Below are 26,147 nucleotides of genomic sequence, written 5' to 3'. Positions count from 1 at the left end.
CCTTAAATAGAGCTTAAAATACAGTTCCTTCTTTCATTATTTACTACAGAATATAGAGGTTTGGATTGCATATTTTAACAAATGTTTGCAGATTAGAGTAACACTCAGAAGTAAAAAAAATGAAAGAAAGTCCAAAACCAATAAATGAACTTCATATAAAGCCAAAATATTACAGACCTTTATTAAATGAGCTGGTTTTGTTACCAGTAACCGTACAAGCATGACTGATGAGAATCAAAGAGAAGGCATGAGACAGGAAATGGGTACTATCATCTCATGTTTTTAAATCATACAAAAACATCCAAACAGTTCAATGTGCAATGAAATAATTGAAGGTGCCAACACATACAGAGAATTAGCTGTACTAGAATAATATATTCTATCCATAGGAAAAGACCAACCTGGAGATTTCAAAATCCTCCTTCTCTCTGCCAGAGAAAAAGAAATTATGCCTACATAAAACCCCCATCTTTCATTCAGTCTCAGTTTAGTTTCTCTTTTTCTACTGGGTAAGACTATCAAGTCCTTCATTTTCATTCATATTATTCTTGTTTCTTAGCTATTTGAAGTTCTTATTTATCATCAAAACTTTAATTTCTTTTCTTGCAGAAATGGCTTCTTTTTCCAATGTTCAATGGATAGTTTTCTTGTTCTTGGTCCCTGTTAGCTGCACCAAGGAAACCCATAGATGTGCCATTTCAGAAAAACTATGTCCCTACTTGGGCTTATGATCACATCAAATACTTCAATGGGGGTACTGAAGTTCAACTCTCCTTGGATAAATACACAGGTAAGAGAAAAAAATGCACAAACTAAGGACCCATACAAATACCAATGCACTTTTCTCATCAATATTGAGTTGGGTCATTTATCTTGTGTTAAAAGGTACTGGTTTTCAATCCAAGGGCTCTTACTTGTTTGGCCACTTCAGTATGCGGATTAAGATGGTTCCAGGGGATTCTGCTGGAACAGTAACAGCATTCTATGCAAGTGAATATGTTCACTTAATAGACTAGATTAGGACTAAATGCTTTGCGTATGTACTAACCAAGGTTTTCTTTGTCTATGGCTTTTTTCTTTCTTTTTTCCAGCTTTCTTCTCAAAACTCAGACCATGATGAGATAGACTTTGAGTTCTTGGGCAACAGGACTGGCCAGCCTTACATTTTACAGACCAATGTCTTTACTGGAGGAAAGGGAGACAGAGAACAGAGGATATACCTTTGGTTTGATCCAACTATAGAATACCATTCCTACTCAGTTCTATGGAACATGTTTCAGATAGTGTAGGTTCTTGTCACTTCTGAAACAATCTGCTAAATAGATATGAAACACCCACAACAAATTTCTTTTCTATATTAAGTTATTAACTGTTTCCCCTACAATGCAAAAGGAAACTTTAAAAAGAAACGGGTTCTCGTCCATGATCCACGACTAATAATCTTTCATGCCATATTTTATTAGAATTTGTCTAGAAAAAGAAAAAAGGGGTGGGTGAAAAGTTACAAAAAAAGAAGAGGTGGGTTGCATCGATATCTATTACTATTACCATCCAAATCCTCTTACTTTCTTACCATCACATGTTGTCCCACTTTGGGCTGACCATCGCATGTGGATTTTTGCTATCCGGGAGGTTTGAACTCGAGACCTTTAGCTCTCTGAGACCATGTTTACTTACCAACTTCTCCAAAAGCTTAAGCGGTTGGAGAAAGGTGTTATTTATCTTTTATACTTTAACATCTAGAAGGCTATTCAGAGTAGATGAGTATCTTCCACAACCCATAAATAATAGCATCCAAATTCTTCCTATAACTTTCATACAACACATAGTGGGAATTGAGTAAACCATATGATAATGTCATTCTTTTCCCATAAATAATGGCATCCAAATTCTTTCCATGTTTTTCTTTTTCCTGGTCTCCGACTAACATCAAGAAAAATTATTTCCTTATTTCTTTTCTTGTTTATGCCATCCAGCTTCTTTGTTGATGACGTTCCAATCAGGATATTTAAGAATAGCAAGGATTTGGGTGTGAGATTCCCTTTCAACCAACCCATGAAGATCTACTCAAGCCTTTGGAACGCAGATGACTGGGCTACTAGAGGTGGGGTTGAGAAAACAGATTGGAGCAAGGCCCCTTTCACGGCCTCATACAGAGGCTTCCACATTGACGGCTGTGAGGCCTCGGTTACAGCAACCTATTGTGATACTCAAGGCAAACGATGGTGGGATCAGAAGGAATTCCAAGATCTAGATGGTCTGCAGTACATAAGGCTTCGATGGGTTCGCCAGAAATACACCATTTATAACTATTGCACTGATAGATCGAGAATTGCTACAATGCCACCTGAATGCAAGAGGGATAGAGATGTTTAAGATTGCTATCTGGGTTTTCTACTTTGCTTTGGGCGTTCTGTATTCTTCTATTATAAGTTAGATTATAGTCCTAAAAAATGTCTCAGATGATCTCTGCCTTTTCTGTTTTATGATAATTGCATTGTAGTTATAAATTTTAATATATGATCAGAGTATAGAGAAAAACGGATTTCACAACACCGGAAAATCCTCTTCTCAAATAGTGAAACCAAAGTTTACACTAGCCCAAGATGAACAACCAAGTAGAAGAAGAACAATGCCCAAAAGAGATGTGCTTCAATATATGATAGAAAGAATAACACTACAAGATAAACAACAATAAAAAGAAGAAAGCTTCAAGAGGAAAGCTTGCACACAAGAGAGCTTCAATGGAGCTTCAATGGAGGTCTAGGTTGTGGAGAATCTCTACCAAAATGAAGTTAATGAGAATAGGCTTGGTCAAGGAAAATAAAGAGAAGATAGCTTAGGTAAGTGGTAGTGGGTATGGGAAAGTGGTGTCTTAAATGCTTAGGGAAGTAGTGGGTTTGGAGTTCCAAGTAAATGTTTGAATTTGAAATAGGTAGGTAGTGGGAAAAGATGGAGCAAACATGTGTGGCTCACACATATGCAAGGCATTGCAAGCTAGGCAAAAAGACCAACATGCCCATGAACACAAAAGTACATATTTGCCCTCACTACAACACTCAAAATAAAAATAAAATAAAGTTACCCAAAAAATACACTTTAAATTTAACACTCCCCCTTAAAGTGATTTTTTGGAAACTACTCCAAGCTTATCCCGAAGTAGCTCAAATGGTTATTTGGAAAGTGACTTGGTAAAGATGTCGGCATGTTCTCTTTGCTCCTCACTTCCGCTACACCAATTATACCATCTAACACCTTTTCAAGAATGAAATGATGCTCGATCTCAATATGCTTTGTTCTTGCATGACAAACCGGATTTGTGGCAAGTTTGAACGCACTTTAGTTGTCACTAAGAATAGTCGTCGCCTTGTGGATAGGTAAATGGACATCTTCAATCAACCGCCGCAACCAAACACATTCTTGAGACGCAAGAGCGGCGGCCTTATATTCCGCTTCCGTTGTTGAAAGAGACACTGAGTCTTGTTTCTTACTACACCAAGAAACACCCGCCGATCCACACAAAAACACATAGCCGGAAGTAGATCTCCGATCATCCAAGTCTCCTCCATAGTCGGCATCGGTAAATCCATTCAACACAAAATCAACCCCTTTCTTGTAAAGCAACCTAAAGTCAAGGGTAGAATTCACGTACTTCAAAATTCTCTTTGCCGCTTCCGAGTGTGGTTTCCGTGGTGCTTGCATATAGCGACTAACAAGCCCAACGGAAAAAGAAATGTCTGGTCTTGTGATAGTCAAGTAGATGAGACTACCCACAAGAGCATGATATGGCCGTACATCCGGAAGAAGCTTGCCTTCTCCCCGCCTTATCTTTATGTTGGGATCAAGAGGAGTAGATGATCTTTTACTTTAACTCATCCCAAATCTTCCAACTAATTTCTCCGCATAGCCTTTTTGAGAAACTAGAACATCATCCTTCAAGGTCTCCACCTCCAAGCCAAGAAAGTGACTTAGCTCTCCCAAGTCTTTCATCTCAAAACGAATAGATAGCTCCTCCCTTAGCTTTGCAACCTCAACATCATTGTTGCCGGTAACTATCATGTCGTCGACGTAAAGAAGCACAATAACAAGCAAGCCTTTGTCTTTCTTCACAAATAAACTAGAATCGGAGTTAGATGCAAAATAACCACAAAATTGCAAGTATTCAGCAATCTTACCATACCATGCCTTTGGAGCTTGCTTCAACTCATAAAGAGCTTTCTTGAGCTTGCAAACATGAGTCGGATGATCACTTGAATTGTAACCCGGCGGTTGCTCCATGTAGATGTCTTTGTCAATCTCACCATACAAAAATGCATTTTTCACATCAAGTTGAAACAATTTCCAACAAAGACAAGCGACCAATGAAATTACAACTCGAACGGAAGTCATCTTGGCAACGGGACTAAAGGTCTCCTCATAATCCTCTCCATACTTTTGAGAGAACCCTCTAGCCACAAACCTTACTTTAAATCTATCCACACCCCCATTCGCTTTTCGCTTCAATTTGTACACCCATTTACATATAACCGGATTCACATCTTTATGCTTAGGAACAAGATCCCAAGTCTCATTTTTCACAAGCGCCTTCATCTCCTCATTCATAGCATCTTTCCATTCTCTCACCCCTTTTGCTTCATCAAAGTAAGAAGGCTCATTATCATCAAATGGACCGGAAAGAAAACAAGAATAAGTGCTCACCATATTTTCATCTCGATACCGTGCCGGCTTGACAATCTTTCTTTTTGATCTTCTAAGATGTGATGCACTACACTCCTCTTCATTAGTTTCTTTATTTTGCTCATCTTCTTGAACGTGACATGCAACATCACTCCCCCTATCACCTTGCTCCCCCATCGGCAAAGAAGAGGAAGACCCAAATTTCATTAAAACATTTGGTGTCACCGGCAAGTTCATTGTTGCTTGAGGCTCAACCTCAACAAGGATGTGCTCACCTACACCCACATCATTAGTGGAACCACCATCCAAAGCATAATAAGAAGAAACTTCATCAAACACAACATCTCTTGAAACAATGGACTTGTGAGTTGTAGGATCCATGCACTTCCAACCTTTTTTCCTTTCATCATACCCAATGAAAATACACTTCTTCGCCTTAGCATCCAAACTGGTTCTCCTTTCATCCGGCATATGCACATAGCAAATTGAACCAAAAACCTTGAAATGCTTGACACTAGGCTTCACTCCAAACATCAACTCATAAGGAGACTTCATATTAATCGGACTAAGAGGCACCCGATTAATCACATAAGTTGCACATGCCATACCTTCCGCCCACAAGGCCTTGGGTAAGCTCTTTGCATGCAACCAACTTTTACAAGTTTTCACAAGATGCCTAATCTTCCTCTCAGCGACTCCATTTTGTTGAGGCGTATAGGCACAAGTGAGATCCCTTTGTATACCATGCTCACGACAAAAAGCAAAAAATTCATCGGAAGTAAACTCCCCACCATTATCGGTTATCAACCGCTTGATCTTCTTGTGAAGTACACCTTCAATGGTCTTCTTGAACTCAACAAACTTAGATAATGCATCAGATTTCTCCCTTATAAAATACACCCAAGTGAATCTAGTAAAATCATCAACAAATAACAACATATAGCGGAAGCCGGAAAGTGAAGGTGCCCTATAAGGTCCCATTACATCACTATGGATAAGCTCCAATGGGGCCTTGCACCTTGAAAGAGACTTATCAAATGGAAGACGATGTGCCTTACCATATTGACAACCCTCACATACCTTTCCACTACCAAAGGAATTTAAATTTGGTAGCCCATTCACTAGATTCTTAATCACCATGACTTTCAATTTATCTATGCTAATATGACCCAATCTAGCATGCTAAATTGAAGCACCATCATTTGTACTCATTTTATCAACATGTAAAGTTGAAGCCGATAAAACAAATAAATCTTTAACTCTCTTACCGGTATAGACAACATCCGCCTTCAAGCTTGAAATATTCCAAAGAAATTTCACCTCCTTAGGCCCGAACAAAACATAATTTCCCGCATCAACCGCATTTGCGACCGAGAAAAGATTCTTCTTCATACCGGAAACATGAAACACACTCTTAAGTGTAATAGGATCCTCATTCGCTCCACCAATGTTGATGATCCCTTCTTTATCTACCGGATGTATGGTGTTGTCTGCCGTGATGATAGCATCATTGCCTTCATATTTTCGGAACTTTGAGAACTTGGATTCGTTACCGGTAAGATGATGCCCACAACCGAAATCGACAATCCAATCATCCTCAAAATTGATGGATGCCAAAGCACCCACCGTAGTAGTTTCCGCTACGAAACATCTACCCCAATTTTCTTCATATTTTGGATCATCAACATTTTCGGCTACATTTCCATCCTTTAATTTCACACGACAATTCTTTTGTATATGCCCAAGTTTACCACATCGGTAACACTTGATACCCTTTCAGTTTCCATTACCCATAACAGATGATCCTCCTTCATCTCCACCTTTACTTGGAATATTTTTCTTCTCTTTATATTTGTTGGAACGCTTCTTGTTGCTTGAAAATAATGCTTCTCCTTCACTCCCGGATATTGACCAACCCGCCATTTGTCTAGCTAAAGACTATTGTGAAGCAAGAAGATTTTCAAATTCTACCAAAGAAGGTTGTCGATCCCACCCTTGAATCGATGTAACATAAGGAATATACTCTCTTTTCAACCCACGAATAATATGCCGCTTCATTCGTGCCTCCGAAATAGGCTCTTCTGAATCCAATAAAGAAATCTCCGAACAAAGATTCTTGATCTTAAAAAAGAATTGAGAAATAGAGAGACCACCTTGTGTAGTATTTGCCAACTCATTTTCCAACATTTGTAGACGAGCCATATTCTTCTTGTTGAGCAATCCATCAAAAGTAGTCCAAATCTCACTTGCCGATTTACACCCAATGATGTGCTCAAACAAGTCATGCGAAATAGACCACTTCAAAAGAAATTCGGCCTTAGCATTCTTCATCCTCCATGCCTTCAATACATCGGCATTTTCTTGTGTGTCTTCCGGAGCTACAACGGCATTGCCACAAACAACCTCCCATAAATCTTCTCCCACAAGATAAGACTCCATAGATGTTCTCCATATCTTGTAGTTTGATTGATTTAGCAACTCAATGCCTGTGGACCCCGATCCGGAGAGGACTGGTGCGGCGAGGGACGCGAGGTCCCCACAGCAATCCTCTAAGATCTCCACAATGTGAAGGAGAGCTCTGCCAAGGAACTCTCAAAACGGATGCCACCCTCACAGCATAGCACGAGTGGCGATACAAAACGAATGAGATACATCCTGATCAGGAGCCAGGGCTCGAAACCGAGATGTACCTAAAAAGAACTCAGAGTCGCCATCCATGGATAGGCCATGGAACCCTAAAATCAAATCCTCTGTGCAATGGATAACCAGAAATATATATGGGTTCGTGCCTGGTTACGAATGGGGAAGGTCTGAGAGCACCCCCAATTCGCCCGAGTGCAAGCACTTGGTCTCTTATGCCATTTTCATTAATTCCAAAGAAGTTTGAGTAAAAATCATGTGAAATGGGAACAATCCTCAGGAATCGTCTACCTAAGCATGCATTTCCTGAGAATGGAGAAATAAACACGTAAAATGAAATGAAAAATGTGTCACCTAAGCAAAGCTAGGTTATGAGTGACATGCCTAATGGGTGTCTAAGTTTCTGGTGGACACGCACATGCAAGCTACAACCAAAGGTATAGTATCAGTACAAGAAAGTAAGAAAACATATCAAAACATGAGACACAAATCTATGCTATGTATGACGGGACAAGACAAGTCCTAACTCTAATGTAGGACTGGACTCGGACCAGAATGGCCATCCATCCTAGCTGCGCTACGTATCCCGGCCTCGGGAAGAATCGGAGTCCACGTAGTTCGATGCCCTATTCTAAATTATGATGCCTAAGACATCTAGCCCTCTATCCTAAACTCGATCTAAAAGACCGAACCAGTTATTAAAGCTTCTTGTATGATTATTAAAATTCCAGTGAATTGTGGATTTTAGGACACCCTATATGCCCTAACTAATGCAAGTTGATTAGCCTTAGGCTAATGCAGGTGGTTCCTACAATCCTATGTGTAACTAGGCTGTGCAACCTAATGAAAACCACGGGCTGACTATATGCCTAGTCTAGCCATCGGTTCGACTAAATGTCTAACCGATCGACTCGAGGCCTCCTAACTCTAGGGACACTCACACGACAGGACATACCATATCAATACAAATCAAGACAAACTCCTAACTCTAGAACACAACCTAAACAGCTAGGACATACTCCTAACTCTAGAGGAAGATCTTTTTGAAAATGGTTTGAATATTTTTGTAACTTTGAAAGATTTAAAATTTTTATTTTTAAAGGTTTGGCTGGACTTGGGATGTGGATCCCAAGCTGCACTACGTACCTCGTGGAAGAGGATCAAGCCAACGTAGTTCGAAACGAACTCTCTACCTATCAAACACTTACGGCAAATCAACTATGCTCTAATAATACTATTATAAGAGCAAATGAGTCAAAGACTCTCTAATGACAGTAACTGGAGAATAAATGAGTCAAAGACTCTCTAATAAAAGCGACTAAAGGATAAACGAGTCAAAGACTCTCTAATAAGAGCAACTGATAACACTGAAATGAGATAACGAAGTCAAAGACTCTCTAATAATACTGCAAATAAAACAGATGAGTCAAAGACTCTCTAAAAACGGAAACACGAGTCAAAGACTCCAATGACACCAACTAAAAGATAAATGAGTCAAAGACTCTCTAAAGGAAAAGAAATACGAGTCAAAGACTCCACTAACATTAACTAAAGGATTAATGAGTAAAGACTCTCTAAAAGAGATGAAAAACACGAGTCAAAGACTCCACTAACACCAACTAAAGGATATATGAGTCAAAGACTCTCTAAAGGAAAAGAAATACGAGTCAAAGACTCCACTAACACCAACTAAAGGATAAATGAGTCAAAGACTCTCTAAAAGAGATGAAAAACACGAGTCAAAGACTCCACTAACACCAACTAAAGGATATATGAGTCAAAGACTCTCTAAAGGAAAAGAAATACGAGTCAAAGATTCCACTAACACCAACTAAAAGATAAATGAGTCAAAGACTCTCTAAAAGAGATGGAAATACGAGTCAAAGACTCCACTAACACCAACTAAAGGATATATGAGTCAAAGACTCTCTAAAGGAAAAGAAACACGAGTCAAAGACTCTACTAATACCAACTAAAGGCTAAATGAGTCAAAGACTCTCTAAAGGAAAAGAAACATGAGTCAAAGACTCTACTAACACCAACTAAAGGATAAATGAGTCAAAGACTCTCTAAAAGAGATGAAAACACGAGTCAAAGACTCTACTAACACCAACTAAAGGATATATGAGTCAAAGACTCTCTAAAGGAAAAGAAACACGAGTCAAAGACTCCACTAACACCAACTAAAGGATAAATGAGTCAAAGACTCTCTAAAAGAGATGAAAACACGAGTCAAATCAGATAATATAAGATTGAAAATCTGTGATCAAGATGAAATGAGATAGCATAAGATTGCTTTCAACGGATGGATCATGAATGACTAATCCTATGAGATCTTTGGAAATGAATGGGATTTACATCCTAACCCCAAAGGAAAAGTTTTTTTAATCTTCGCACATTTTATCAGTGTTACCTGAAGGCATCAACCCTAACCCTAATCTAGCGGAGTGGAGAAAGGATCTCGACTCATGACTTTGTTTGTGTACCTAGGACCGATCGTAGCCATTGGAAGATGGACTACGGCCTAATCTAGACATAAATGGGTAGGATATCCTAAACTAGGCTCACACACGTGATGCACATGTGTTCGTATACTACATGCATGTGTGGGTTAATCTAGGGGTAAGGCCAAGAGTTCCCTTAGCGCGAATCCATGTTCGATATACTGTACCAGTGTCCGGCGTATCAGTACGTGAACAAGAGATCCGTTTACGTACCATAAAGGTACTAGGCTAAGGGTGGAATGCTTCTCTAGCACAGAGGCACCAGGTGATGAAATCCCAGTCAACCATGCTAGATAACACTCCGGGTTCCTAAAATAGGACGTGTGTGCATGTGAGATGCAGGGGTTTAGATGCAAGTGATGTAAGTGTGTGCAATAAGTTCGCGCAATCTATGATACCTTCAGGTTTTGTTAGATTAAGTTTGAGTAAATGTGATGAGAAAATAAAACATACAAACTAATCACAGCATCAGGATTTTACAAAGGAAATCAGTGATTCCTAAGGTTTCTATTTTGATAATTTAATGATTGAATATGTGATGGAATATTATGATCTGGAAATTTTTAAAACAATTTGATTTTAATTCAATTTACTCAAGGATTTTAAAAGGTTTCAATTCAGATTGTAGATTTACACATCAACATATAACAAATCTTTTCAGAACAAGATGAAATTTTTACAGTAACTTCTCTTTAATTATATAAGATCATAATAAAAATTTCATAGATTTTAAATGTGGTTTGCTATTAGTTTTTCAATGTTGAAAGTTTCTGTCCAGATTGTGAATTAACACAGTAACGTATAGCAAATCAATTCAAAACAATATGAAATTTCTATAGTATGTGTATTACAATAAGAAAGGATTACTGTAAAAGTTTCATAAATTTTAAAAATGATTTACTATTAATTTACGATTTTACAAATATCCATCCAGATTATGAATTAACAAAGAAACACATAGTAAATCAAATCCAAATCAGTTTAAACTTTATGAAAACATGTAATTCCAGTAGTAATTATCAAACAAATATTTTCAGAAGTTTTCATTGCAATTTACTATTTTTATCAGATTTAATACAGCATGCATGATTTTACGTACAAAATCATAAACAAATATCCAACAGCAACCAAAAATCTTGAAAAATTCACGGGAGATTAGATTAGATTTAATTTGCATCTCATCCAAATTTCACTTTTGAAAACATTATAGAGTTTTTGAAAATTGGTTTTTTCCAAAAATACCCCTAGAGTTAAATGAATTTTTAAACCCTTTAAATCAAATCAAGAATTCATAAAGAAATTCGTACTAATTCAAAATCTTACAATTATGTTATGTTTAAATTTTCATTGATTTTGGATCTATGTTGACATCTTCTTAAATTCAATCTTTAGAATTTTACCCCTTTGAGGGTAAAGTTCAAAAGGTCAAATTACGGTCAAAACGAAGTCAAAATTCTTCGAAATTCCAGATTTCTACTTTTCTTAATGTTCAAAACACTCAGAGATTGAAAAAAACATATTTTGAATAACAATAAGAAAAAATAAATCACAAATTCAATCCTAGCATGCTTCTAGTTTAAGATATATGAAAGAGGGTTTTGGAATACCAACCTTGCTAGCTCTCCTTGTCTCTAGGGTAAGTAATCCTCGGATATACGCTTTGTCTTACCCTTTCAATTAGCAAAGAAAACCCCCAAAAAAAAAATGTTGCCGCCGATCCGTTCCGCCGTCTTTCACTTTCTCTTAGAGGGAAGGATTGGGAGGTGATTGGGAGAGATAATGGAAGAAGAATATAGGGAAAGGGATTGGAGGGAGTGATTGGAAGAGATAATGGAAGAGAAAAAGATAATGGAAGATAAATCTCTCCTTTTTCTCCTCTTTTTTATGGATGGGAAGGAAGATATATATAGGGAGAGAAAGAGAGAGAGAGAGATGTGTTGGTGGAGAGCTCATCATGTTGTCCCTCTTAGTGGAGAATCCATCATCATTCTTCTTAGTGGAGGGCCCATCATGTTTCTTAGTGGAGAATCCATCATCATTCTTCTTAGTGGAGGGCCCATCATGTTTCTTAGTGGAGAATCCATCATCATTCTTCTTAGTGGAGGGCCCATCATGTTTCTTAGTGGAGAATCCATCATCATTCTTCTTAGTGGAGGGCCCATCATGTTTCTTAGTGGAGAATCCATCATTATTGTTCTTAGTGGAGGGCCCATCATGTTTCTTTAGTGGAGAATCCATCATTATTGTTCTTCATAAGAGGCCTCACAAGAGGCCCTACTGAGGCCCCACAATGTGGGCCCCACAACGTGGGCCCTCGGTTGATTCGAATTTTAAACAAATGTTCAATGCGGGCCCACCAAACGGGTCCAAATTCTCCCTCGCTTGGATTCTTATGAATAATCTCTCTCAACCTCTCACGGAAAAATGCGAAACATGGCGGAAATGATCGGATGGGGTTTCTCCCAAGCATAGCGAACTTGGGTCCGGTCAAAATGGGGTGTCTACAATGCCGAGTCCACTAACCCTGCCATTCATATCCATCTTCAAAGCACCGATTGAACTTCTTCACCAAGGATATCTTGACAAGCACCAACTACCACCCTTGTGGCTTTGATACCATATAGAGAAAGACGAATTTCACAACACCAGAAAATCCTCTTCTCAAATAGTGAAACCAAAGTTTACACTAGCCCAAGATGAATAACCAAGTAGAAGAAGAACAATGCCCAAAAGAGATGTTATTCAATATATGATAGAAAGAACAACACTACAAGATAAACAACAATAAAAAGAAGAAAGCTTCAAGAGGAAAGCTTGCACACAAGAGAGCTTCAATGGAGCTTCAATGGAGGTCTAGGTTGTGGAGAATCTCTACCTGTAGACACCCCATTTTGACCGAACCCTAATTTTTAAAATCGAATAAAATTCCGAAGTCGAGCAGGTGCCTTAAAGTCAACCTGAGTCCCGAAAGATTGATCCTTGTGTAAATTCGGGAAGGCAGAAGAGGGGTGCATTATCAAAGATGTGTGTGCCAATACCAACCCCGCGTGTAGCAAAAAAGGAGCGATATATTTGTCCCTTTTATACTTGGGACAGCCTACTCAAGTGCAAAAGGGAAGAAATAAAGTGCAAGATGGGGGTTGCCCATTGAAGAAATGGGGCAAAAATATATCATTTCCCTTTTTCTAGCTTGGACAGCCCTGTTTTGCAAAAAGGGGTAGTTACAAATACACATTAGAGGTGGCTGTCCATAGAGATGATGGGGGTGCGAATTTATCATTTCCCATTATAAAGAGCCCAACAAATTAGGGTTTGAGGAGGATTTTCTCATTTTTGAGAAAAGAGGCAGAGAGAGAGAGGGAGCCGCAAGAGAGAGTGGAGAAAGGGGATTTTGCAGCCGCCGACCATCATCTCCGGCCAGCCATCTCTTCTTCTTCTTCTTCATTTCATCTACCACCACATCTACCATCACCATCATCTCAGCCGCACCACCCCCTTCTTCTCCGGTCGGATTCTCACCGGAATCCGACCATCCACCATTAACCCCGGCCGGCTAGCACCATCAAACCCATATTCGACCCTAAACCCCCACCTTCAAACCCATTCCATTTTCCCCATCAACCTCTATTGAAACCCTCCTCCATTAACCCCACCGACCGGCCATCACTTCCATTTTCTCATTCTACTTCTTCTTTTTCTTCTTCTTTACAAAACCCAAACCCACTTCATCTTCTTCGTACTCTTCTTCTTCCAATTTCTGTTTCGACCGACCCCCAACTCCGGCCAATCATCTCCCCTTATCTACACCTCCATCAATCCTCACTACCACCATTACTATCTTCCCCTGTTTTCTTCATCCCATCAAAACCCTCTCAAACCCTCTCCATTAAAACCCCTTTTCCATTTCCCTTTCAATCATCTCCACCTCCACCCACCTTTTTCGACCACCACCTGCAACACCCAAAACCATTTCCACCTCAACCACTTCCATCAAATCCAAACCCCTTTCCATCATCCCCATCTCATCAGACTCATTTCTGTTCCCATTCGTTTGCCCCATTTCTGCAACTCCAGCCATTCCGCCGGAATCCGACCCTCGCCTGTAATCTTTGGCTTTGAGATTTGGTCATAAGATTCTAAAAAAGAAGAAGAGCGTGCAAAGAGGCAAGGAGACAAGGTTAAACATCTGAAGGATTGGTAGACAAGAGCCACAAGGAGGCAGTCCTTCCATTCCTCGAAGGTGTGGTAAAAGACCTAAGAGATATCATTCGATACCTCGCTGCTCTGTAAGTGTGATTCATTTTTGTCATTTTGTCCGCATTATATTCTCTCATTTTCTTTAATTCCTAGAATCTATGATGCTCTTGTTTGCATTTCAGCATGTATAAGATGAAGTGATGATTTTCTTTTGCTATGGTGGTGGGTCGGAATGAAAAATTGTCTTAGGTTCCTTGATTAGAATTTCTAAGAGTTTTTGAGCATTCATGATTTTATCTATTGATCTGTTTTATAATGAACCATGGGTTCGCCTCTAAATCTGCAAGTAGTGTGTGAGGATATAAGATTTTGTTAGTTTGATTCGTGATTTCTCTTATGATTCATGTCACTCGAAATTCCCTAATTGATTTTTCTTTTGCTTTTGTACACTCATTTTGGTTCGTATTTACCTGTAAATCTATGAGTATGTGTGTCTGTGTATATATGAGTGGGTGAAGTGTGTGAGGGTGTTGAGTACTTTTGCTCACTGAGTGAGATTGTAGAGGTATTAGTTATTTGGGTCACTCAAGAAAGAGTCAGCCATTGCATAAGCGGGATCAGTAGATGTCAGTTTTCTTTGGCTCTGTTGTTGATGAATTGATGGTTTTAGATTGGTTTTATACTTAATCCTTGCATTTTCAAAGCATAATTCTAAGATATACTTCTTGGTCGCAGCTATCGAATACTCATTGTCAAGTTACCTTGCTTAATGATCATGGTTTGAGTTGAGACAACAATTATTTTGATGACAGCTTGTAGTTCCTAAATTCTTAGTTATAAAAGTTTAACTAGAATTCATTTTGCAACCATTGCATGTCCTTTGTGAATTTATCAATTCAAAAATTGTAAAAATTAAGCTGAATATTGTGGATGCCAATTCATTCCGAATACTTTTCGTATTGTGTGACCCAAAATGGTTGGCTGACTCTCTTGGATTATCTGCAAGATATTATCTACAAATTAATGGAATTTCCTTGGTGAATTGTTTGAAACTATGGTTTGAATATCACTTATTTAATGACAGTTGCCAATTCCAGTGGTTTGGATTTCTTTATTTTTCTCGAAGTTATGGGGTATGAAATTTAGGACATAGGGTTAATGGATGGTGTATTTCATTCATGATGGGTTTCATGGTGTGCACTGACATGGTGGTAATATTCGCTTCAAAATGATGATTTCCTCTCTTTAAAGTCAGTTTCCTTAAAGTTCAAAAGGAAAAATTCCAGCAGAAAGGTCAATCCTTTAGGAGACTATCTTGGTCTCATTAGAGAAGTTTGCTCCTAGGAGACAGGTTTTGTCTCTAGAAATTCCCCCTCTTGGGAGGCTTGTATAGCCTCATTTGCGGGGCACTCTTATAGGTAGAAGACTAACATGGTCTTTTTAGTCGCCCTGACCTTGCCTATCATTGCTAGGGCGATGATAGGGATACTTTGAGCCCTCCTTTGTATATAGGAGACTTGCCCAGTCTCATCAGAATCCTTGTTTACGTCATTTGTGTCTCAGAGACAAGCCTTGTCTCATATAGAGAGTTTCCCCTTTAGGAGGCTTACCTAGCCTCATGTTAAAGTGGCCTCCTCTTTTAGAGCGAGTCTTTGACTTGGTAGTATTATTAGAGAGTCTCTGACTCATTTGTACTCCCTCCCTAGTGTTATTAGTTAGGAGTTTTTCCATTAGAGACTAACTCAGTCATATAGAGCCTTCCCTGCTTGGGATCTTAGATTGTTTTCTCTGTTCTTGGAACACTTCTTTACATGTCGTGGTTCGTCTCTATGAGACGCTTGTTGTTTGTTCGGGGTTTCCCCTTTGGCTTTAGGGCTTTGCCCTAGTTTATGGTGTTACTTGCGTGTTCCCTTTAAGATTGAAAACATTTAAAGATTTAGAGCATTGGAAAAGCTTTAAAATCTAAAAACATTAGAAATTTGAAAGTAAAAAACATTTGAAAACTTTAAAAATATTAAAAACATTTGAAAAAAAATATTAAAACCGTTAAATCATTTGAAGTGTTAGGTTTTAGTTAAGAGAGTTCGTTTCGAACTACGTTGGCTTGATCATCTTCCATGAGGTACGTAGTGCACTTGGGATCTTCATCCCAAGTCCAGCCAAACTTTGTAAATAAATCATTTAACCCTTTTAAAAATACCAAAAATCTTCCAAAACATTGTTTTCAAAAAAATCTTCCTCTAGAGTTAGGACTTTGTCTTAGATAGAAAGTTTTAGAGTTAGGGTTTTGTCTTTGATTTGTTTGTTTGTTGTGTGCTTGTTTTAGAGTTAGGGGTATGTCCTAGAGTTATAGGAGCGCATCCGTCCGGTCAGTTGGCGATTCACATTGCCGACTGATGACTAGGTCTAGAATGCGCCAGTGATCCCATTGTTTTCCTTAGAAAATATAGCATAGTTACAAGAAAATACAGCCTAGTTACATATAGGTTGTAGGAACCACCTGCATTAGCTTAGGACTAACCTGCATTTAGTTAGGGCATATAGGGTGTCCTAAAATCCACAATCCACTGGAATTTAAATAATCGTGCAAGAAGCTTTAATAACTAGTCCGGTCTTTTAAATCGAGTCTAAGATAAGAGGTCTAGGTGTCTTAGGCATCATAGCTTAGAATAGGCGCGAAGAACTACGTTGCCTTGATTCTCGTGGAGGCGGGGATACGTAGGCTTCTTTGGATGAACATCAGACCATCCAAGGACTCGGGCTAAATCGTTTAGAGTCTTAGGATTTGTTATTTTGTTATATTGTATATTTTGTTGTGTTTTTCTTACTTTCATGCGCAGACTTTATACCTTTAGCTCTAGCATGCATATGTTTGCCCACCAGAACTTAGACACCCATTAGGCATGTCACACATAATCTAGCGATGTTTAGGTAACACACTTCTTTCATTTATGTTGTGTATGCTTATTGTTTCATCCCTGAGTCATGCATGATTAGTTAGACGTCCACTCGGGGATATTTGTTCCCGTTTCACATGAGTTTTGCCCAAAACTCTTCGAAGTTAATGAAAATGGCATAAGAGACCAAGTGTTCGCACTCGGGCGAATTGGGGGTTGCTCTTCGGACCTTCTCCATTCGTCACCAGGCACAAACCTTTTGTATCTCTGGTTATCCATTGCAAACAGAGCATTTGTTTTGGTTCCATGGCGTATCCATGGATGACGACTTTGAGTTATTTTTAGGTACATCTCGGTTTCGAGCCTTGGCTCCTGATCAGGATGTATCTCATTCGTTTTGTATCGCCACTCATGCTATGCTGTGAGAGTGGCACCTATTTTGAGAGTTCCTTGGTAGAGCTCTCCTTCACATGTGGAGATTTTTGAGGATTGCAGGGGGGGACCTTGCGTCCCTCGCCGCACTCGTTCCTCTCAGATCGGGGTCCACACTACCAAAATGAAGTTAATGAGAATAGGCTTGGTCAAGGAAAGTAAAGAGAAGATAGCTTAGGTAAGTGGTAGTGGGTATGAGAAAGTGGTGTCTTAAATGCTTAGGGAAGTAGTGGGTTTGGAGTTCCAAGTAAATGTTTGAATTTGAAATAGGTAGGTAGTGGGAAAAGATGGAGCAAACATGTGTGGCTCACAAATATGCAAGGCATTGCAAGCTAGGCAAAAAGACCAACATGCCCATGAACACAAAAGTACATATTTGCCCTCACTACAACACTCAAAATAAAAATAAAATAAAGCTACCCAAAAAATACACTTTAAAATTTAACACAGAGGAGGTACTATTTGGCTTCCTCATCTTTCACTTGGTTTGGCTTCCATGTTACAGAATGTGGGGTAGTGTTTGGGAAACCAAATGAGGAAACCCAGAAAGAACACACTCGGTTTACATGGTTTGGCACAAAGCCTACATCCATGAGCGATCTAGAGAAATATTTCACTAATCAAGAAGTAATACACTCGTATGTTACAAGCCCGATTCGTATCGTAACGTAATTGATCTTCTTTTAGAGGGAGATCAGCTTCTTGACCCACTTCTTGGGAAGGGTCGGTCCTCCAAAGGGCACAAGGTGCTCGTAATGAACACAAAGAGCGTAACTGAGTTTCACGTTCCAACGTCCTTTTCCATTCATCGTCAAAATTATTATATACATAGAGTTTGTGATCTAAGCAAAAGCCCTATCCAAATCCACTACTTAACCAAGTCTAACTAAAAGAGATTAAAGAATCCTAGATTATCTCCACCTCATGATACCTCGCTACATCATGATCTGTAACTGTATGAAATCTAAACCTACCATAACAAACTAACAACTCTACCCACATAACTCTATCCAAATTCATGCACGTATCAACACCAAGTGGGACTCAGGCCAAGCTAATCTAGGCATGTAACATTCCACCTGCCTTGAAATCAACCTTGTCCTCAAGGTTGGAGATTAAGCATCTAGGTGAAAAATGAGATTCCCTTCTTGCCTTTCTTCTTTGCTTTGTCTTACAATGATCATCATTTGGCATGTCCTCATCAAGGGCCGCGACAACTTGACCTTATCTTCAATAGGTTGAGGATCTTCTCAATGGCGTTCAATAGTTTGAGAGGAATGACGGATTTTACGGCGACGAACTCGATAATATTGTTCAACAGTTTGAGAGGAATGATGTATTTTACGGCGACGAACTCGATAATATTGAAAATCATCGATGTCTTTCTTCAATGGCTTTTTCTCCTTTTCTTCTTTGAGGTTGGGAATATATGAATTCATTGAACCTGAAGCACCCTTCCCAGAGGGGCCATAACTTTACCTCCACCATTACGGTTTTGGTTGTTGGAGCTTTCCTCATGGCCGTGCGTACGTGTAGCCGTCATCTCGTCAAACCGAGCATTCATAGAAGAAAATATCTCTTGCATCTCCTTGATCATTCACTCTTGTCCCACTACAAGATAACCTTAGCTTCCAAACCGATCCTTGGATCATCCATACGTTGCTCTGATACCAATTTATTACGAACCTGATTTGGTTTGTAACGTAATTGATCTTCTTTAGAGGGAGATTAGCCTCTTGACCCACTTCTAGGGAAGGGTCAGTCCTCCAAAGGGCACAAGATGCTCGTAATGTACAGAAAGAGCCAAATTGAGTTTCACATTCCAACATCCATTTCCATTCATCATTCAAATTACTAAATGCATGGAGTATGTGATTTAACTATGTAAGCAAGAGCCCTATCCAACTCCACTACTTGACCAAGTCTAACTAAAAGAGAGTAGAGACTCCCAGATTATCTCCACCTCATGACACCTCACCACATCATGATTTGTAACTCTATGAAATCTAATCCTACCACAACAAACTAACAACTCTATTCCAGAAAAAAAAAAAAAAAAAAAAAAAACTCAGCACATTCTATTTTGGTTCCCACAAAAATCAGCAACTGTTCCTTATTGGTAAAGGACTTGGTGGAATGGGAAACAAGAAATTTCCCAACAATTATCTAAGTACAACTCTATCGAAATTTCTACAAATATTAAGCAATGAAATTCCCATTAATCCCTTAAAATTTTCTTTTTATAACATTGTAAATCTAATTGAAGGTCATTTTTGACAGGTGGTGGGGTGCAATCTTTTGTCTCAGCCCATGCTATAAGCATGCCAAAATCGATCCGTTCTCTGGAGTCTGGATCATAAACCCTTTTTTCTTTCTTTCTTACTTTCATTTAATTAGGTCCTATTTGTTTTGGACTTTGAGAACCAATTGTGAGTCCAAAACTGATTATGGACTCAAATTTATATTATGTCCATGAGAATTTTTGCAATGTAAATGTAAATTTTTGTATCTCCCAACACGTGGTATACATTAGAATTATTTTGTGTCTCGGTGAGAGTTTGTATGGTTGAAAATTATCTCATTTTTTAGAGAGCAAAGATACAAGGAGAAAGAGCTTGCTATTTGACTTGAGTTGGAGTTAAATGACTTCCTCGGATTATAGTTAGAGAGAAGGAATGAATCAGTAGTTTTTTTTTTCTCAAAAGGGTGAACCAAAGTCTATGAAAACTCGAATTGAAGTAAATCTCAAGCTAAGAACCATCCAAAGAAGAGAGGTAAATGAGGCATAACTTTCAGATGCGTATTGGTAGTCTACTTCATTAGGCCTAATACATCTTATGTCATAGGGATAATTGGTTCGAGGAAGAACCAAGAAAGCCTCATTTCGATTTCGCTAAGAGGATTCTTGGTACATAATACATTCATACGAACCCAGCTCGTTATGGATGGGTTCAAGAGGATTCTCGTTCTACTATTCCCTTTGTTAAGGTTTGCGATTATTGTTTCACAATTTTTATACGAACCCAATTCGTTTTGGGTGGGCTTCTTTAGTTCACTTCTATTTGTTAATTTGTATGTTGTGCATTGTCATTGGTTATATTTAGGAAAAGCACTCCAATCTTTCACAAATGCCTAAATTCAAGAGAGGTGAGAAATAGATACTCTTAGTGAGAGCTGAAAAATATGTAATAGAGCTGGAACATAGAAGTTGGAACTCAATCGGACATCGAACTTGGTATCTTTCTTGCTTATTCATATTTTCCTACTTTTTGCATAGGTATTTGCTAGTGTCCATTGCAAAAGGCTTTTCACAGATGGGCTGTTGCATGTTAGAGCAGCCACCTCATGAATGAAGACAAAATCTGCTGTAAAGTAAGCCTGTGTGGCTGCTCTCACATGCAACACTCCATCTTCGAAATGCCTTCTGCGATGGACGCTAGCAAATCCCTTTTGCTTATTATAATGAACCAAATTAGGAATCAGTTCGGGCGTATGGCTCGCAATACAACATGGCATTGAGAGAACCAGGTCTATACCTTCAATAGGAATCTTAGAGGCCTTGATACTAATTGTTTCCTTAACCTTCTCCCTATATTGGAAGAGCGTTTCAGCTCTCAAGCTAAATCGGATTGACGGATTTGGACTTGAACCTGAGAAGTTCCTTCTCGGCCAGGTCACTTTCTAGGTTCTTTGGTCGCCCTTCGGCTGCATCCTTTCCCTAGCGTTAGGTTTGAAGCCCTTTGGTGCTCACAAAAATCCAAGTCTTCTGCTTGACAATGGTATGGAACAAAATCAATGCTCTAGATGAAATCAAGATGTGATACATTAGTTTGGCCAACAAGTGCATTCTATGCTTGATGAAGGAAGAGTTTCGTAATTATATATTCATCTATTCTAGAGAAGCTTACACGGTTCGAACCTGCGTCTATTAATGATTTGATCGACCATTGCCAGCATTGGACTCGATCAAAAACCTCCCGTTCAGTTGGAACAATAGGTTTAGAATCTATGGGAAAAGATTCGTTGGTGCATCATCTAGTTTGTTGTTATGTGGGAGATTTGGCTAGAAAGAAACGTTCATCCTTCGAGATCGTCTTCCAATTTGATACACTTACAGAGCAGCCACGTAATTCAACTGATTCAGAGCAGGGGTATAACAGAGCAGCACGAGCCAAAAGCAAGCCGCATTGGATGAAGGATTATGTGGAGAATTAGATTGTCAATAATGAGAGTTAGGATAGAGTTAAGGGCGATGATATTGTCACCCCCCTGCGTACGCATTCGCCCCCCTTATTAATGCTTTTTGACGTCAAATCAAGCCAAAAGGGGAGCGAATGCGTAATTTAGGGGGGGTGACAATATCATCGCCCTAGAGTTAATTACTTCCTTAATGAAGTGTGTAACTAATCAGATATATGTAACAAACTGATGATGACGTTCTCTTATAAAGAGACCACTCTATCAGAAAAGGGTAACAAGAAAATATTCTCTCATATCTCTGCTCTTTTCTTTTCCGCCTCTGATTTTCTTCTTCTTCTTCCTCTAGACTCCTCTATTTTGGACAGAAAACCAGATTGGATTTCACCAAAACCAACTGGACTCTATCATTGGCGCTTTCATTGAGCCTTCGAACCTTCGTTTGCATCAATGGCCGACAATACGCCGTCTCAAGCGCAGATCGACAAGCACTTTAACCAATACCAACAACAAATCAATGAGTTCCGACTCCTCCAATCGCAACAACATGGCGAACTGGTTGCTATGCTCAAACAACTTCAGCTCCAATCACAGGCAACCCTGCTTCATCGTCCAACCAGTGAGGAGACTTCTTCAGGTGACTCATCGGCGGAAACCGTTCCGCTACATCAGAAACCCATTCTCATTACGGGGCACGATTGTCGTACACGTCTATATCATTTAGAAGCCATTGATGAGAACCCTGATTGCCTCATGGAGGATGATAATGATGAAATTTTAGAGGACACTTCAACTGAAACTTTGGGGGATAAACCAGCGGAAATCAGCTTCCCCGCACTCGTCGGTCAACAAAATCCAAGTACTATACCTCTCACAAGGGTAAGCACTAACCATTCCCTCGATGTTTTGATCGATAATGGTTCAACTCACAATTTTGTGAAGGACCAAGTTGCAAAAATAATTAAATGGCCAATAGTACCACCCACTCCATTCAGAGTTTTAATTGGAAACGGGGAATCATTACTTTGTCCTAAAAAATGCCTTGATGTCAAACTCAATCTCCAAACACCTGAATTCCAATTTGATTTAGTCCTCCTACCTTCTAAAGGGGCTGCTGTTATTTTGGGCATTCAATGGTTAGAGGAACTAGGAGATGTTGTGGAATGTTCATCCGCTCACAAACTGTTTGCCACATTGTCTAAATATCAATTTTGCCAAAATATGCTTGACTATTTGGGAAAATTGTTATCTGGCCTTGGCTTACAATCTGATCCTGATACGGTTCAAGCCATGCAACATTGGACATGGCCCTCCTCTTTGAAACACTTGTGCGGATTCCTCGGCCTGACAGGATACTACCGTCAATTTATTCGTCATTATGCTACTGTAGCCTCCCCTCTCACAGACCTCTTACAAAAAGACGCTTTTCCTTGGAGTTCTGAAGCTCAAAAGGCATTTGCTCATTCAAAGAAATGCCTAAGAACAATGTTCGAGGCACTCTACGGAAGAAAACCTCCTACAATACCATCGTACAATTCAGGCTCTTCTTCCATTGAAGCAGTGGAGGACGACCTTCCACAACGTGATCAGATTTTAATCCGCCTCAAGTATACTTTACATCAATCTCAAGCGAGAATGAGCTGTGGGATCTCAAACTACATTGTAATAGTGAAAAGATCACAATGTATGTAATGAGTGAAACTTTGTTCTAATACTATTATGTGGCCAAACCCATGCTGCACACAGTCATGCCTCTGTATTATTACTATCAAGAAGAGGGTTAGATGGAGGTCAATAACAGGGTTTTGAAACTTGATGATTGTGTCTTATTTGCCACTGATCCCTTAGTTTATAATCCTCTGGTTCGTCAATTTCGTTCTTTCATTTTTTGGGTAGGTAATTTGGGATTGAACCTGATCTCAAGGTTAAAGAACAAAGCCTTGACCAGGATCACCAAATTCTTTGTGCAATCTTGAGTTGTATGTCAACCATATGTTGATGTAACCTTTTTAGATTATTTGCATATAAGAGAAAAGTGTTCCTGTCCCTGCGCAGCTGCGCAGGAACACTTCTCTCTTGCGTATAATCTTATATTCAAGTGATTTTGAAATCCGTTATGATTATTTGCAAATAAAAGATATAATAGTTTCCTAAATAATTTAACTAATGGCTTCCAACGAGGCATAAATGTCCCATAAAAGAGACCTTTAGAGTCCGCTTAGATCTATGGATTGTAGAGGGGTTAAGATAATGCGCCTCTTGTTACTTAACATAAAATTTACCAACAAAAATCAACATATTAAACAATTGTATACAATGTTGATATGGGGGCCTTTTATAAATCACATTCATCATGAGCTAATGTGGAATGTATGAAATTAAAACTATTAGATTGAGTCATTGTTAATTGCCAAGAAAATGCTACGCTTTATTGGCGGAGGGCGGTGATGTGTAACATAGAGCATATATGAAGATAGGCTTTAGTAATTATGAATCCCAACAAAAACTCCTTAATTTATAATGAAAAGTCTATACCTATGCTAAAACTCCCATGTTTTGTATTTTCAAAGTCCTCATTGAAAGAGAATAAAATACCCATCTATCTAGGTAGTGGTGATGAGGGTGTGGTGGAACACATGTAACCGAGTTTGGGTGACTTTTGAGTAATTTTCCTCCTCTGATGTCGTAGTGTCCATCCATCACAAAAGATCTACCTATTTCATGTGGAATTCTGCTTAGTTTTCTCATCAGAAAACCAGGGACATGTCTACCATGCCTTTTTAGTGTAAGTGTAAGTGATGGGGAGAAGAAAGTTTTGAATATTGGGTATTTGTTAGCCTTGGAAAAAGTATTACAAAAGGAATAGAGATGGAAATGAATATGAAAGGATCACAAGGAGTTTGAATTGTCTAACAAAGGAAATGCATAGATGATGTGATTCCATGGCCATTTCTTTTTCATCAAGTGAAGAGATTTCATGTGCATCAAACTATTTTTAAGTTTTGCACCTTGGAAGAGAGAATCTCTTAAACAATGCTTATCATAATGGCCTCTATTCTGATGTTTGTTAGGTTGTTTTTGCATTGAACAACCATATTTATCATGCCAAGTCATGTATATATATGTGAGCGATGGGTGATGACGTGTTACAATTAACTATGAAGATGGGCCATAACCCATTTGGCATATATATGACATGACCCATCTGTCTGAGGCCTTATATTTTGGCCTATTGATGGATTGAGCATGGTTAGATGGTCCCATGTGGCAATACAAAATATGTAGCGCGTAGGTCTAGTAGAGCTCAAGGAATAAAGATTGTCATTGCTCAATGTCACATGGCACTATGTGGCTAGTTATTATTTGGACACTTGTTGTGGGCCCCAAATATGGGTCTGTCAAATACACATTCTTCAAATAGCGAGATCCAATACACTACAGCACTAGGGCCATGTTTGGCAGCCGTAAAAGTCTTTTCCATGAAATATTATGGGTGAGGGAGGGAATTAAGAGGGTATGAGTGAGGAAAGGGTGAGAAGTGGCTGAAAAACAGGGAAAACTAAAGTGTTTGTTTTCCTTATTTTCCAGCCACTTCCCACCATCTCCTCACTCATGCTCTCAATTCTCTCCATCCCCCTGCTCTCAATGGATCCGGTCGGTCCGATGGATCCTCCGAATCCGAACTTTAATGGCGGACATGGGATACCAAAATGATTCATGGACGTGTTTTGGATCTTCATCATAGGATCCGAAATTATTTCGGATCGGATCCGGACATGCAAAGAAAATCCGATGGATAGTTAGGATCCGAAGTTTTTTTTACAAAAATACTCTTCTGTAGAGTATGTAATAACAAATGTATTGTGCTGGGTATTTTTGTAAAAGTGAATAAATTTCACATTTCTGCGATTTCATAATTCAGTTTCTTTTTTCCTCCCTTTTTCGTCGATCGATGCATCTTTTCCTCTTCCTCCATTGTTTTCTTCTTGTAATCCTAATCCACTCGACCACTCCATTCACGCCATCCCTACTCGCTCATCCTTACCCATCTACACTTGGTCACTCCATTCCGTCGATAGTCACAATCCCTATCTTGCATGTGTTGCATCCCCGATAACTAGAAAGAAACGAAGAAGAAGCATCCTCGTATGAACCCTAACCCTAACCCCTCATTCTCTTTCTCTCTCCCACCTCGCTCTTTTGGAACCCTCATTCTCTCTCTCTCCCATCTCTCTTTTGGGACTCGATTTTGTTACTGAATTTGAGAATCTGATTTACTCGACTTCTCTCTCTTGTAACAATAATTTTACTGATTTTCGTTGGTTGACAAGGTTGGCAACTTCGAGAAAATCATTTGATTTTTGCTAATGGGTTTTTGGGAAAGGTTTCATTGACTATTGAAGCTCTAGGATGTGTGTGTAGATGACTTGGCTTTTGGGTGTTTTATGTCTACGTATTGACAGATTATAACCGATATATCTATCGTGCAATCATTTTTTTTTTTTTTTTTTTTTTGTATTTGAATCATGATTTCATAGGCCTTGTGGTATTTAGAGTATTTGTTGGATCTCACAGGCCATTCTGATGATTTACAATATTTAGA

The 26,147-nt window shown here is 39.0% G+C and overlaps 2 protein-coding genes and 1 pseudogene across 4 annotated transcripts; 1 reads left to right on the top strand and 2 right to left on the bottom strand.

The window, feature by feature from the left end:
* The first annotated feature begins 289 nt into the window (after positions 1–289).
* Positions 290–2,547, top strand: LOC143889732 (xyloglucan endotransglucosylase protein 2). Of its 3 annotated transcripts, XM_077394051.1 has the most exons (5): positions 298–509; positions 610–790; positions 886–986; positions 1,092–1,285; positions 1,977–2,547. In XM_077394051.1, the coding sequence occupies exons 3-5, from the start codon at positions 933–935 to the stop codon at positions 2,374–2,376; spliced, it is 648 nt and encodes a 215-aa protein (XP_077250166.1). In that variant the 5' UTR covers positions 298–509; positions 610–790; positions 886–932; the 3' UTR covers positions 2,377–2,547. The 3 variants fall into 3 exon arrangements, with proteins under 3 accessions (XP_077250164.1, XP_077250166.1, XP_077250165.1); XM_077394049.1 differs by having other exon boundaries at positions 290–509; positions 610–986; XM_077394050.1 differs by lacking the exon at positions 886–986 and having other exon boundaries at positions 299–509.
* Positions 2,548–3,339: 792 nt separating this feature from the next.
* Positions 3,340–3,702, bottom strand: LOC143890944 (secreted RxLR effector protein 161 pseudogene; annotated as a pseudogene).
* A 2,913-nt stretch (positions 3,703–6,615) lies between these two features.
* LOC143890943 (uncharacterized) lies at positions 6,616–7,116 on the bottom strand. The gene has a single exon (XM_077395614.1). The coding sequence runs from the start codon at positions 7,114–7,116 to the stop codon at positions 6,616–6,618; it is 501 nt and encodes a 166-aa protein (XP_077251729.1).
* Positions 7,117–26,147: the final 19,031 nt, after the last annotated feature.

This window comes from Tasmannia lanceolata, unplaced genomic scaffold, assembly GCF_043159265.1.
Source record: "Tasmannia lanceolata isolate RefF3 unplaced genomic scaffold, GAP_Taslan_0.1 ptg000013l, whole genome shotgun sequence".
Lineage (NCBI taxonomy): Eukaryota > Viridiplantae > Streptophyta > Magnoliopsida > Canellales > Winteraceae > Tasmannia > Tasmannia lanceolata.
This window is presented reverse-complemented; position numbering and strand designations above follow the sequence as displayed.

Excerpts from the sequence above, each read along its gene's own strand:
- LOC143889732 (XM_077394049.1), top strand. The coding sequence starts at position 804 with ATGCACAAACTAAGGACCCATACAAATACCAATGCACTTTTCTCATCA. Across the intron at positions 987-1,091 it reads GAACAGTAACAGCATTCTAT|CTTTCTTCTCAAAACTCAGA; the intron begins GCAAGTGAATAT and ends TCTTTTTTCCAG. Across the intron at positions 1,286-1,976 it reads TGGAACATGTTTCAGATAGT|CTTCTTTGTTGATGACGTTC; the intron begins GTAGGTTCTTGT and ends TATGCCATCCAG.
- LOC143890943 (XM_077395614.1), bottom strand. The coding sequence starts at position 7,116 with ATGGAGTCTTATCTTGTGGGAGAAGATTTATGGGAGGTTGTTTGTGGC.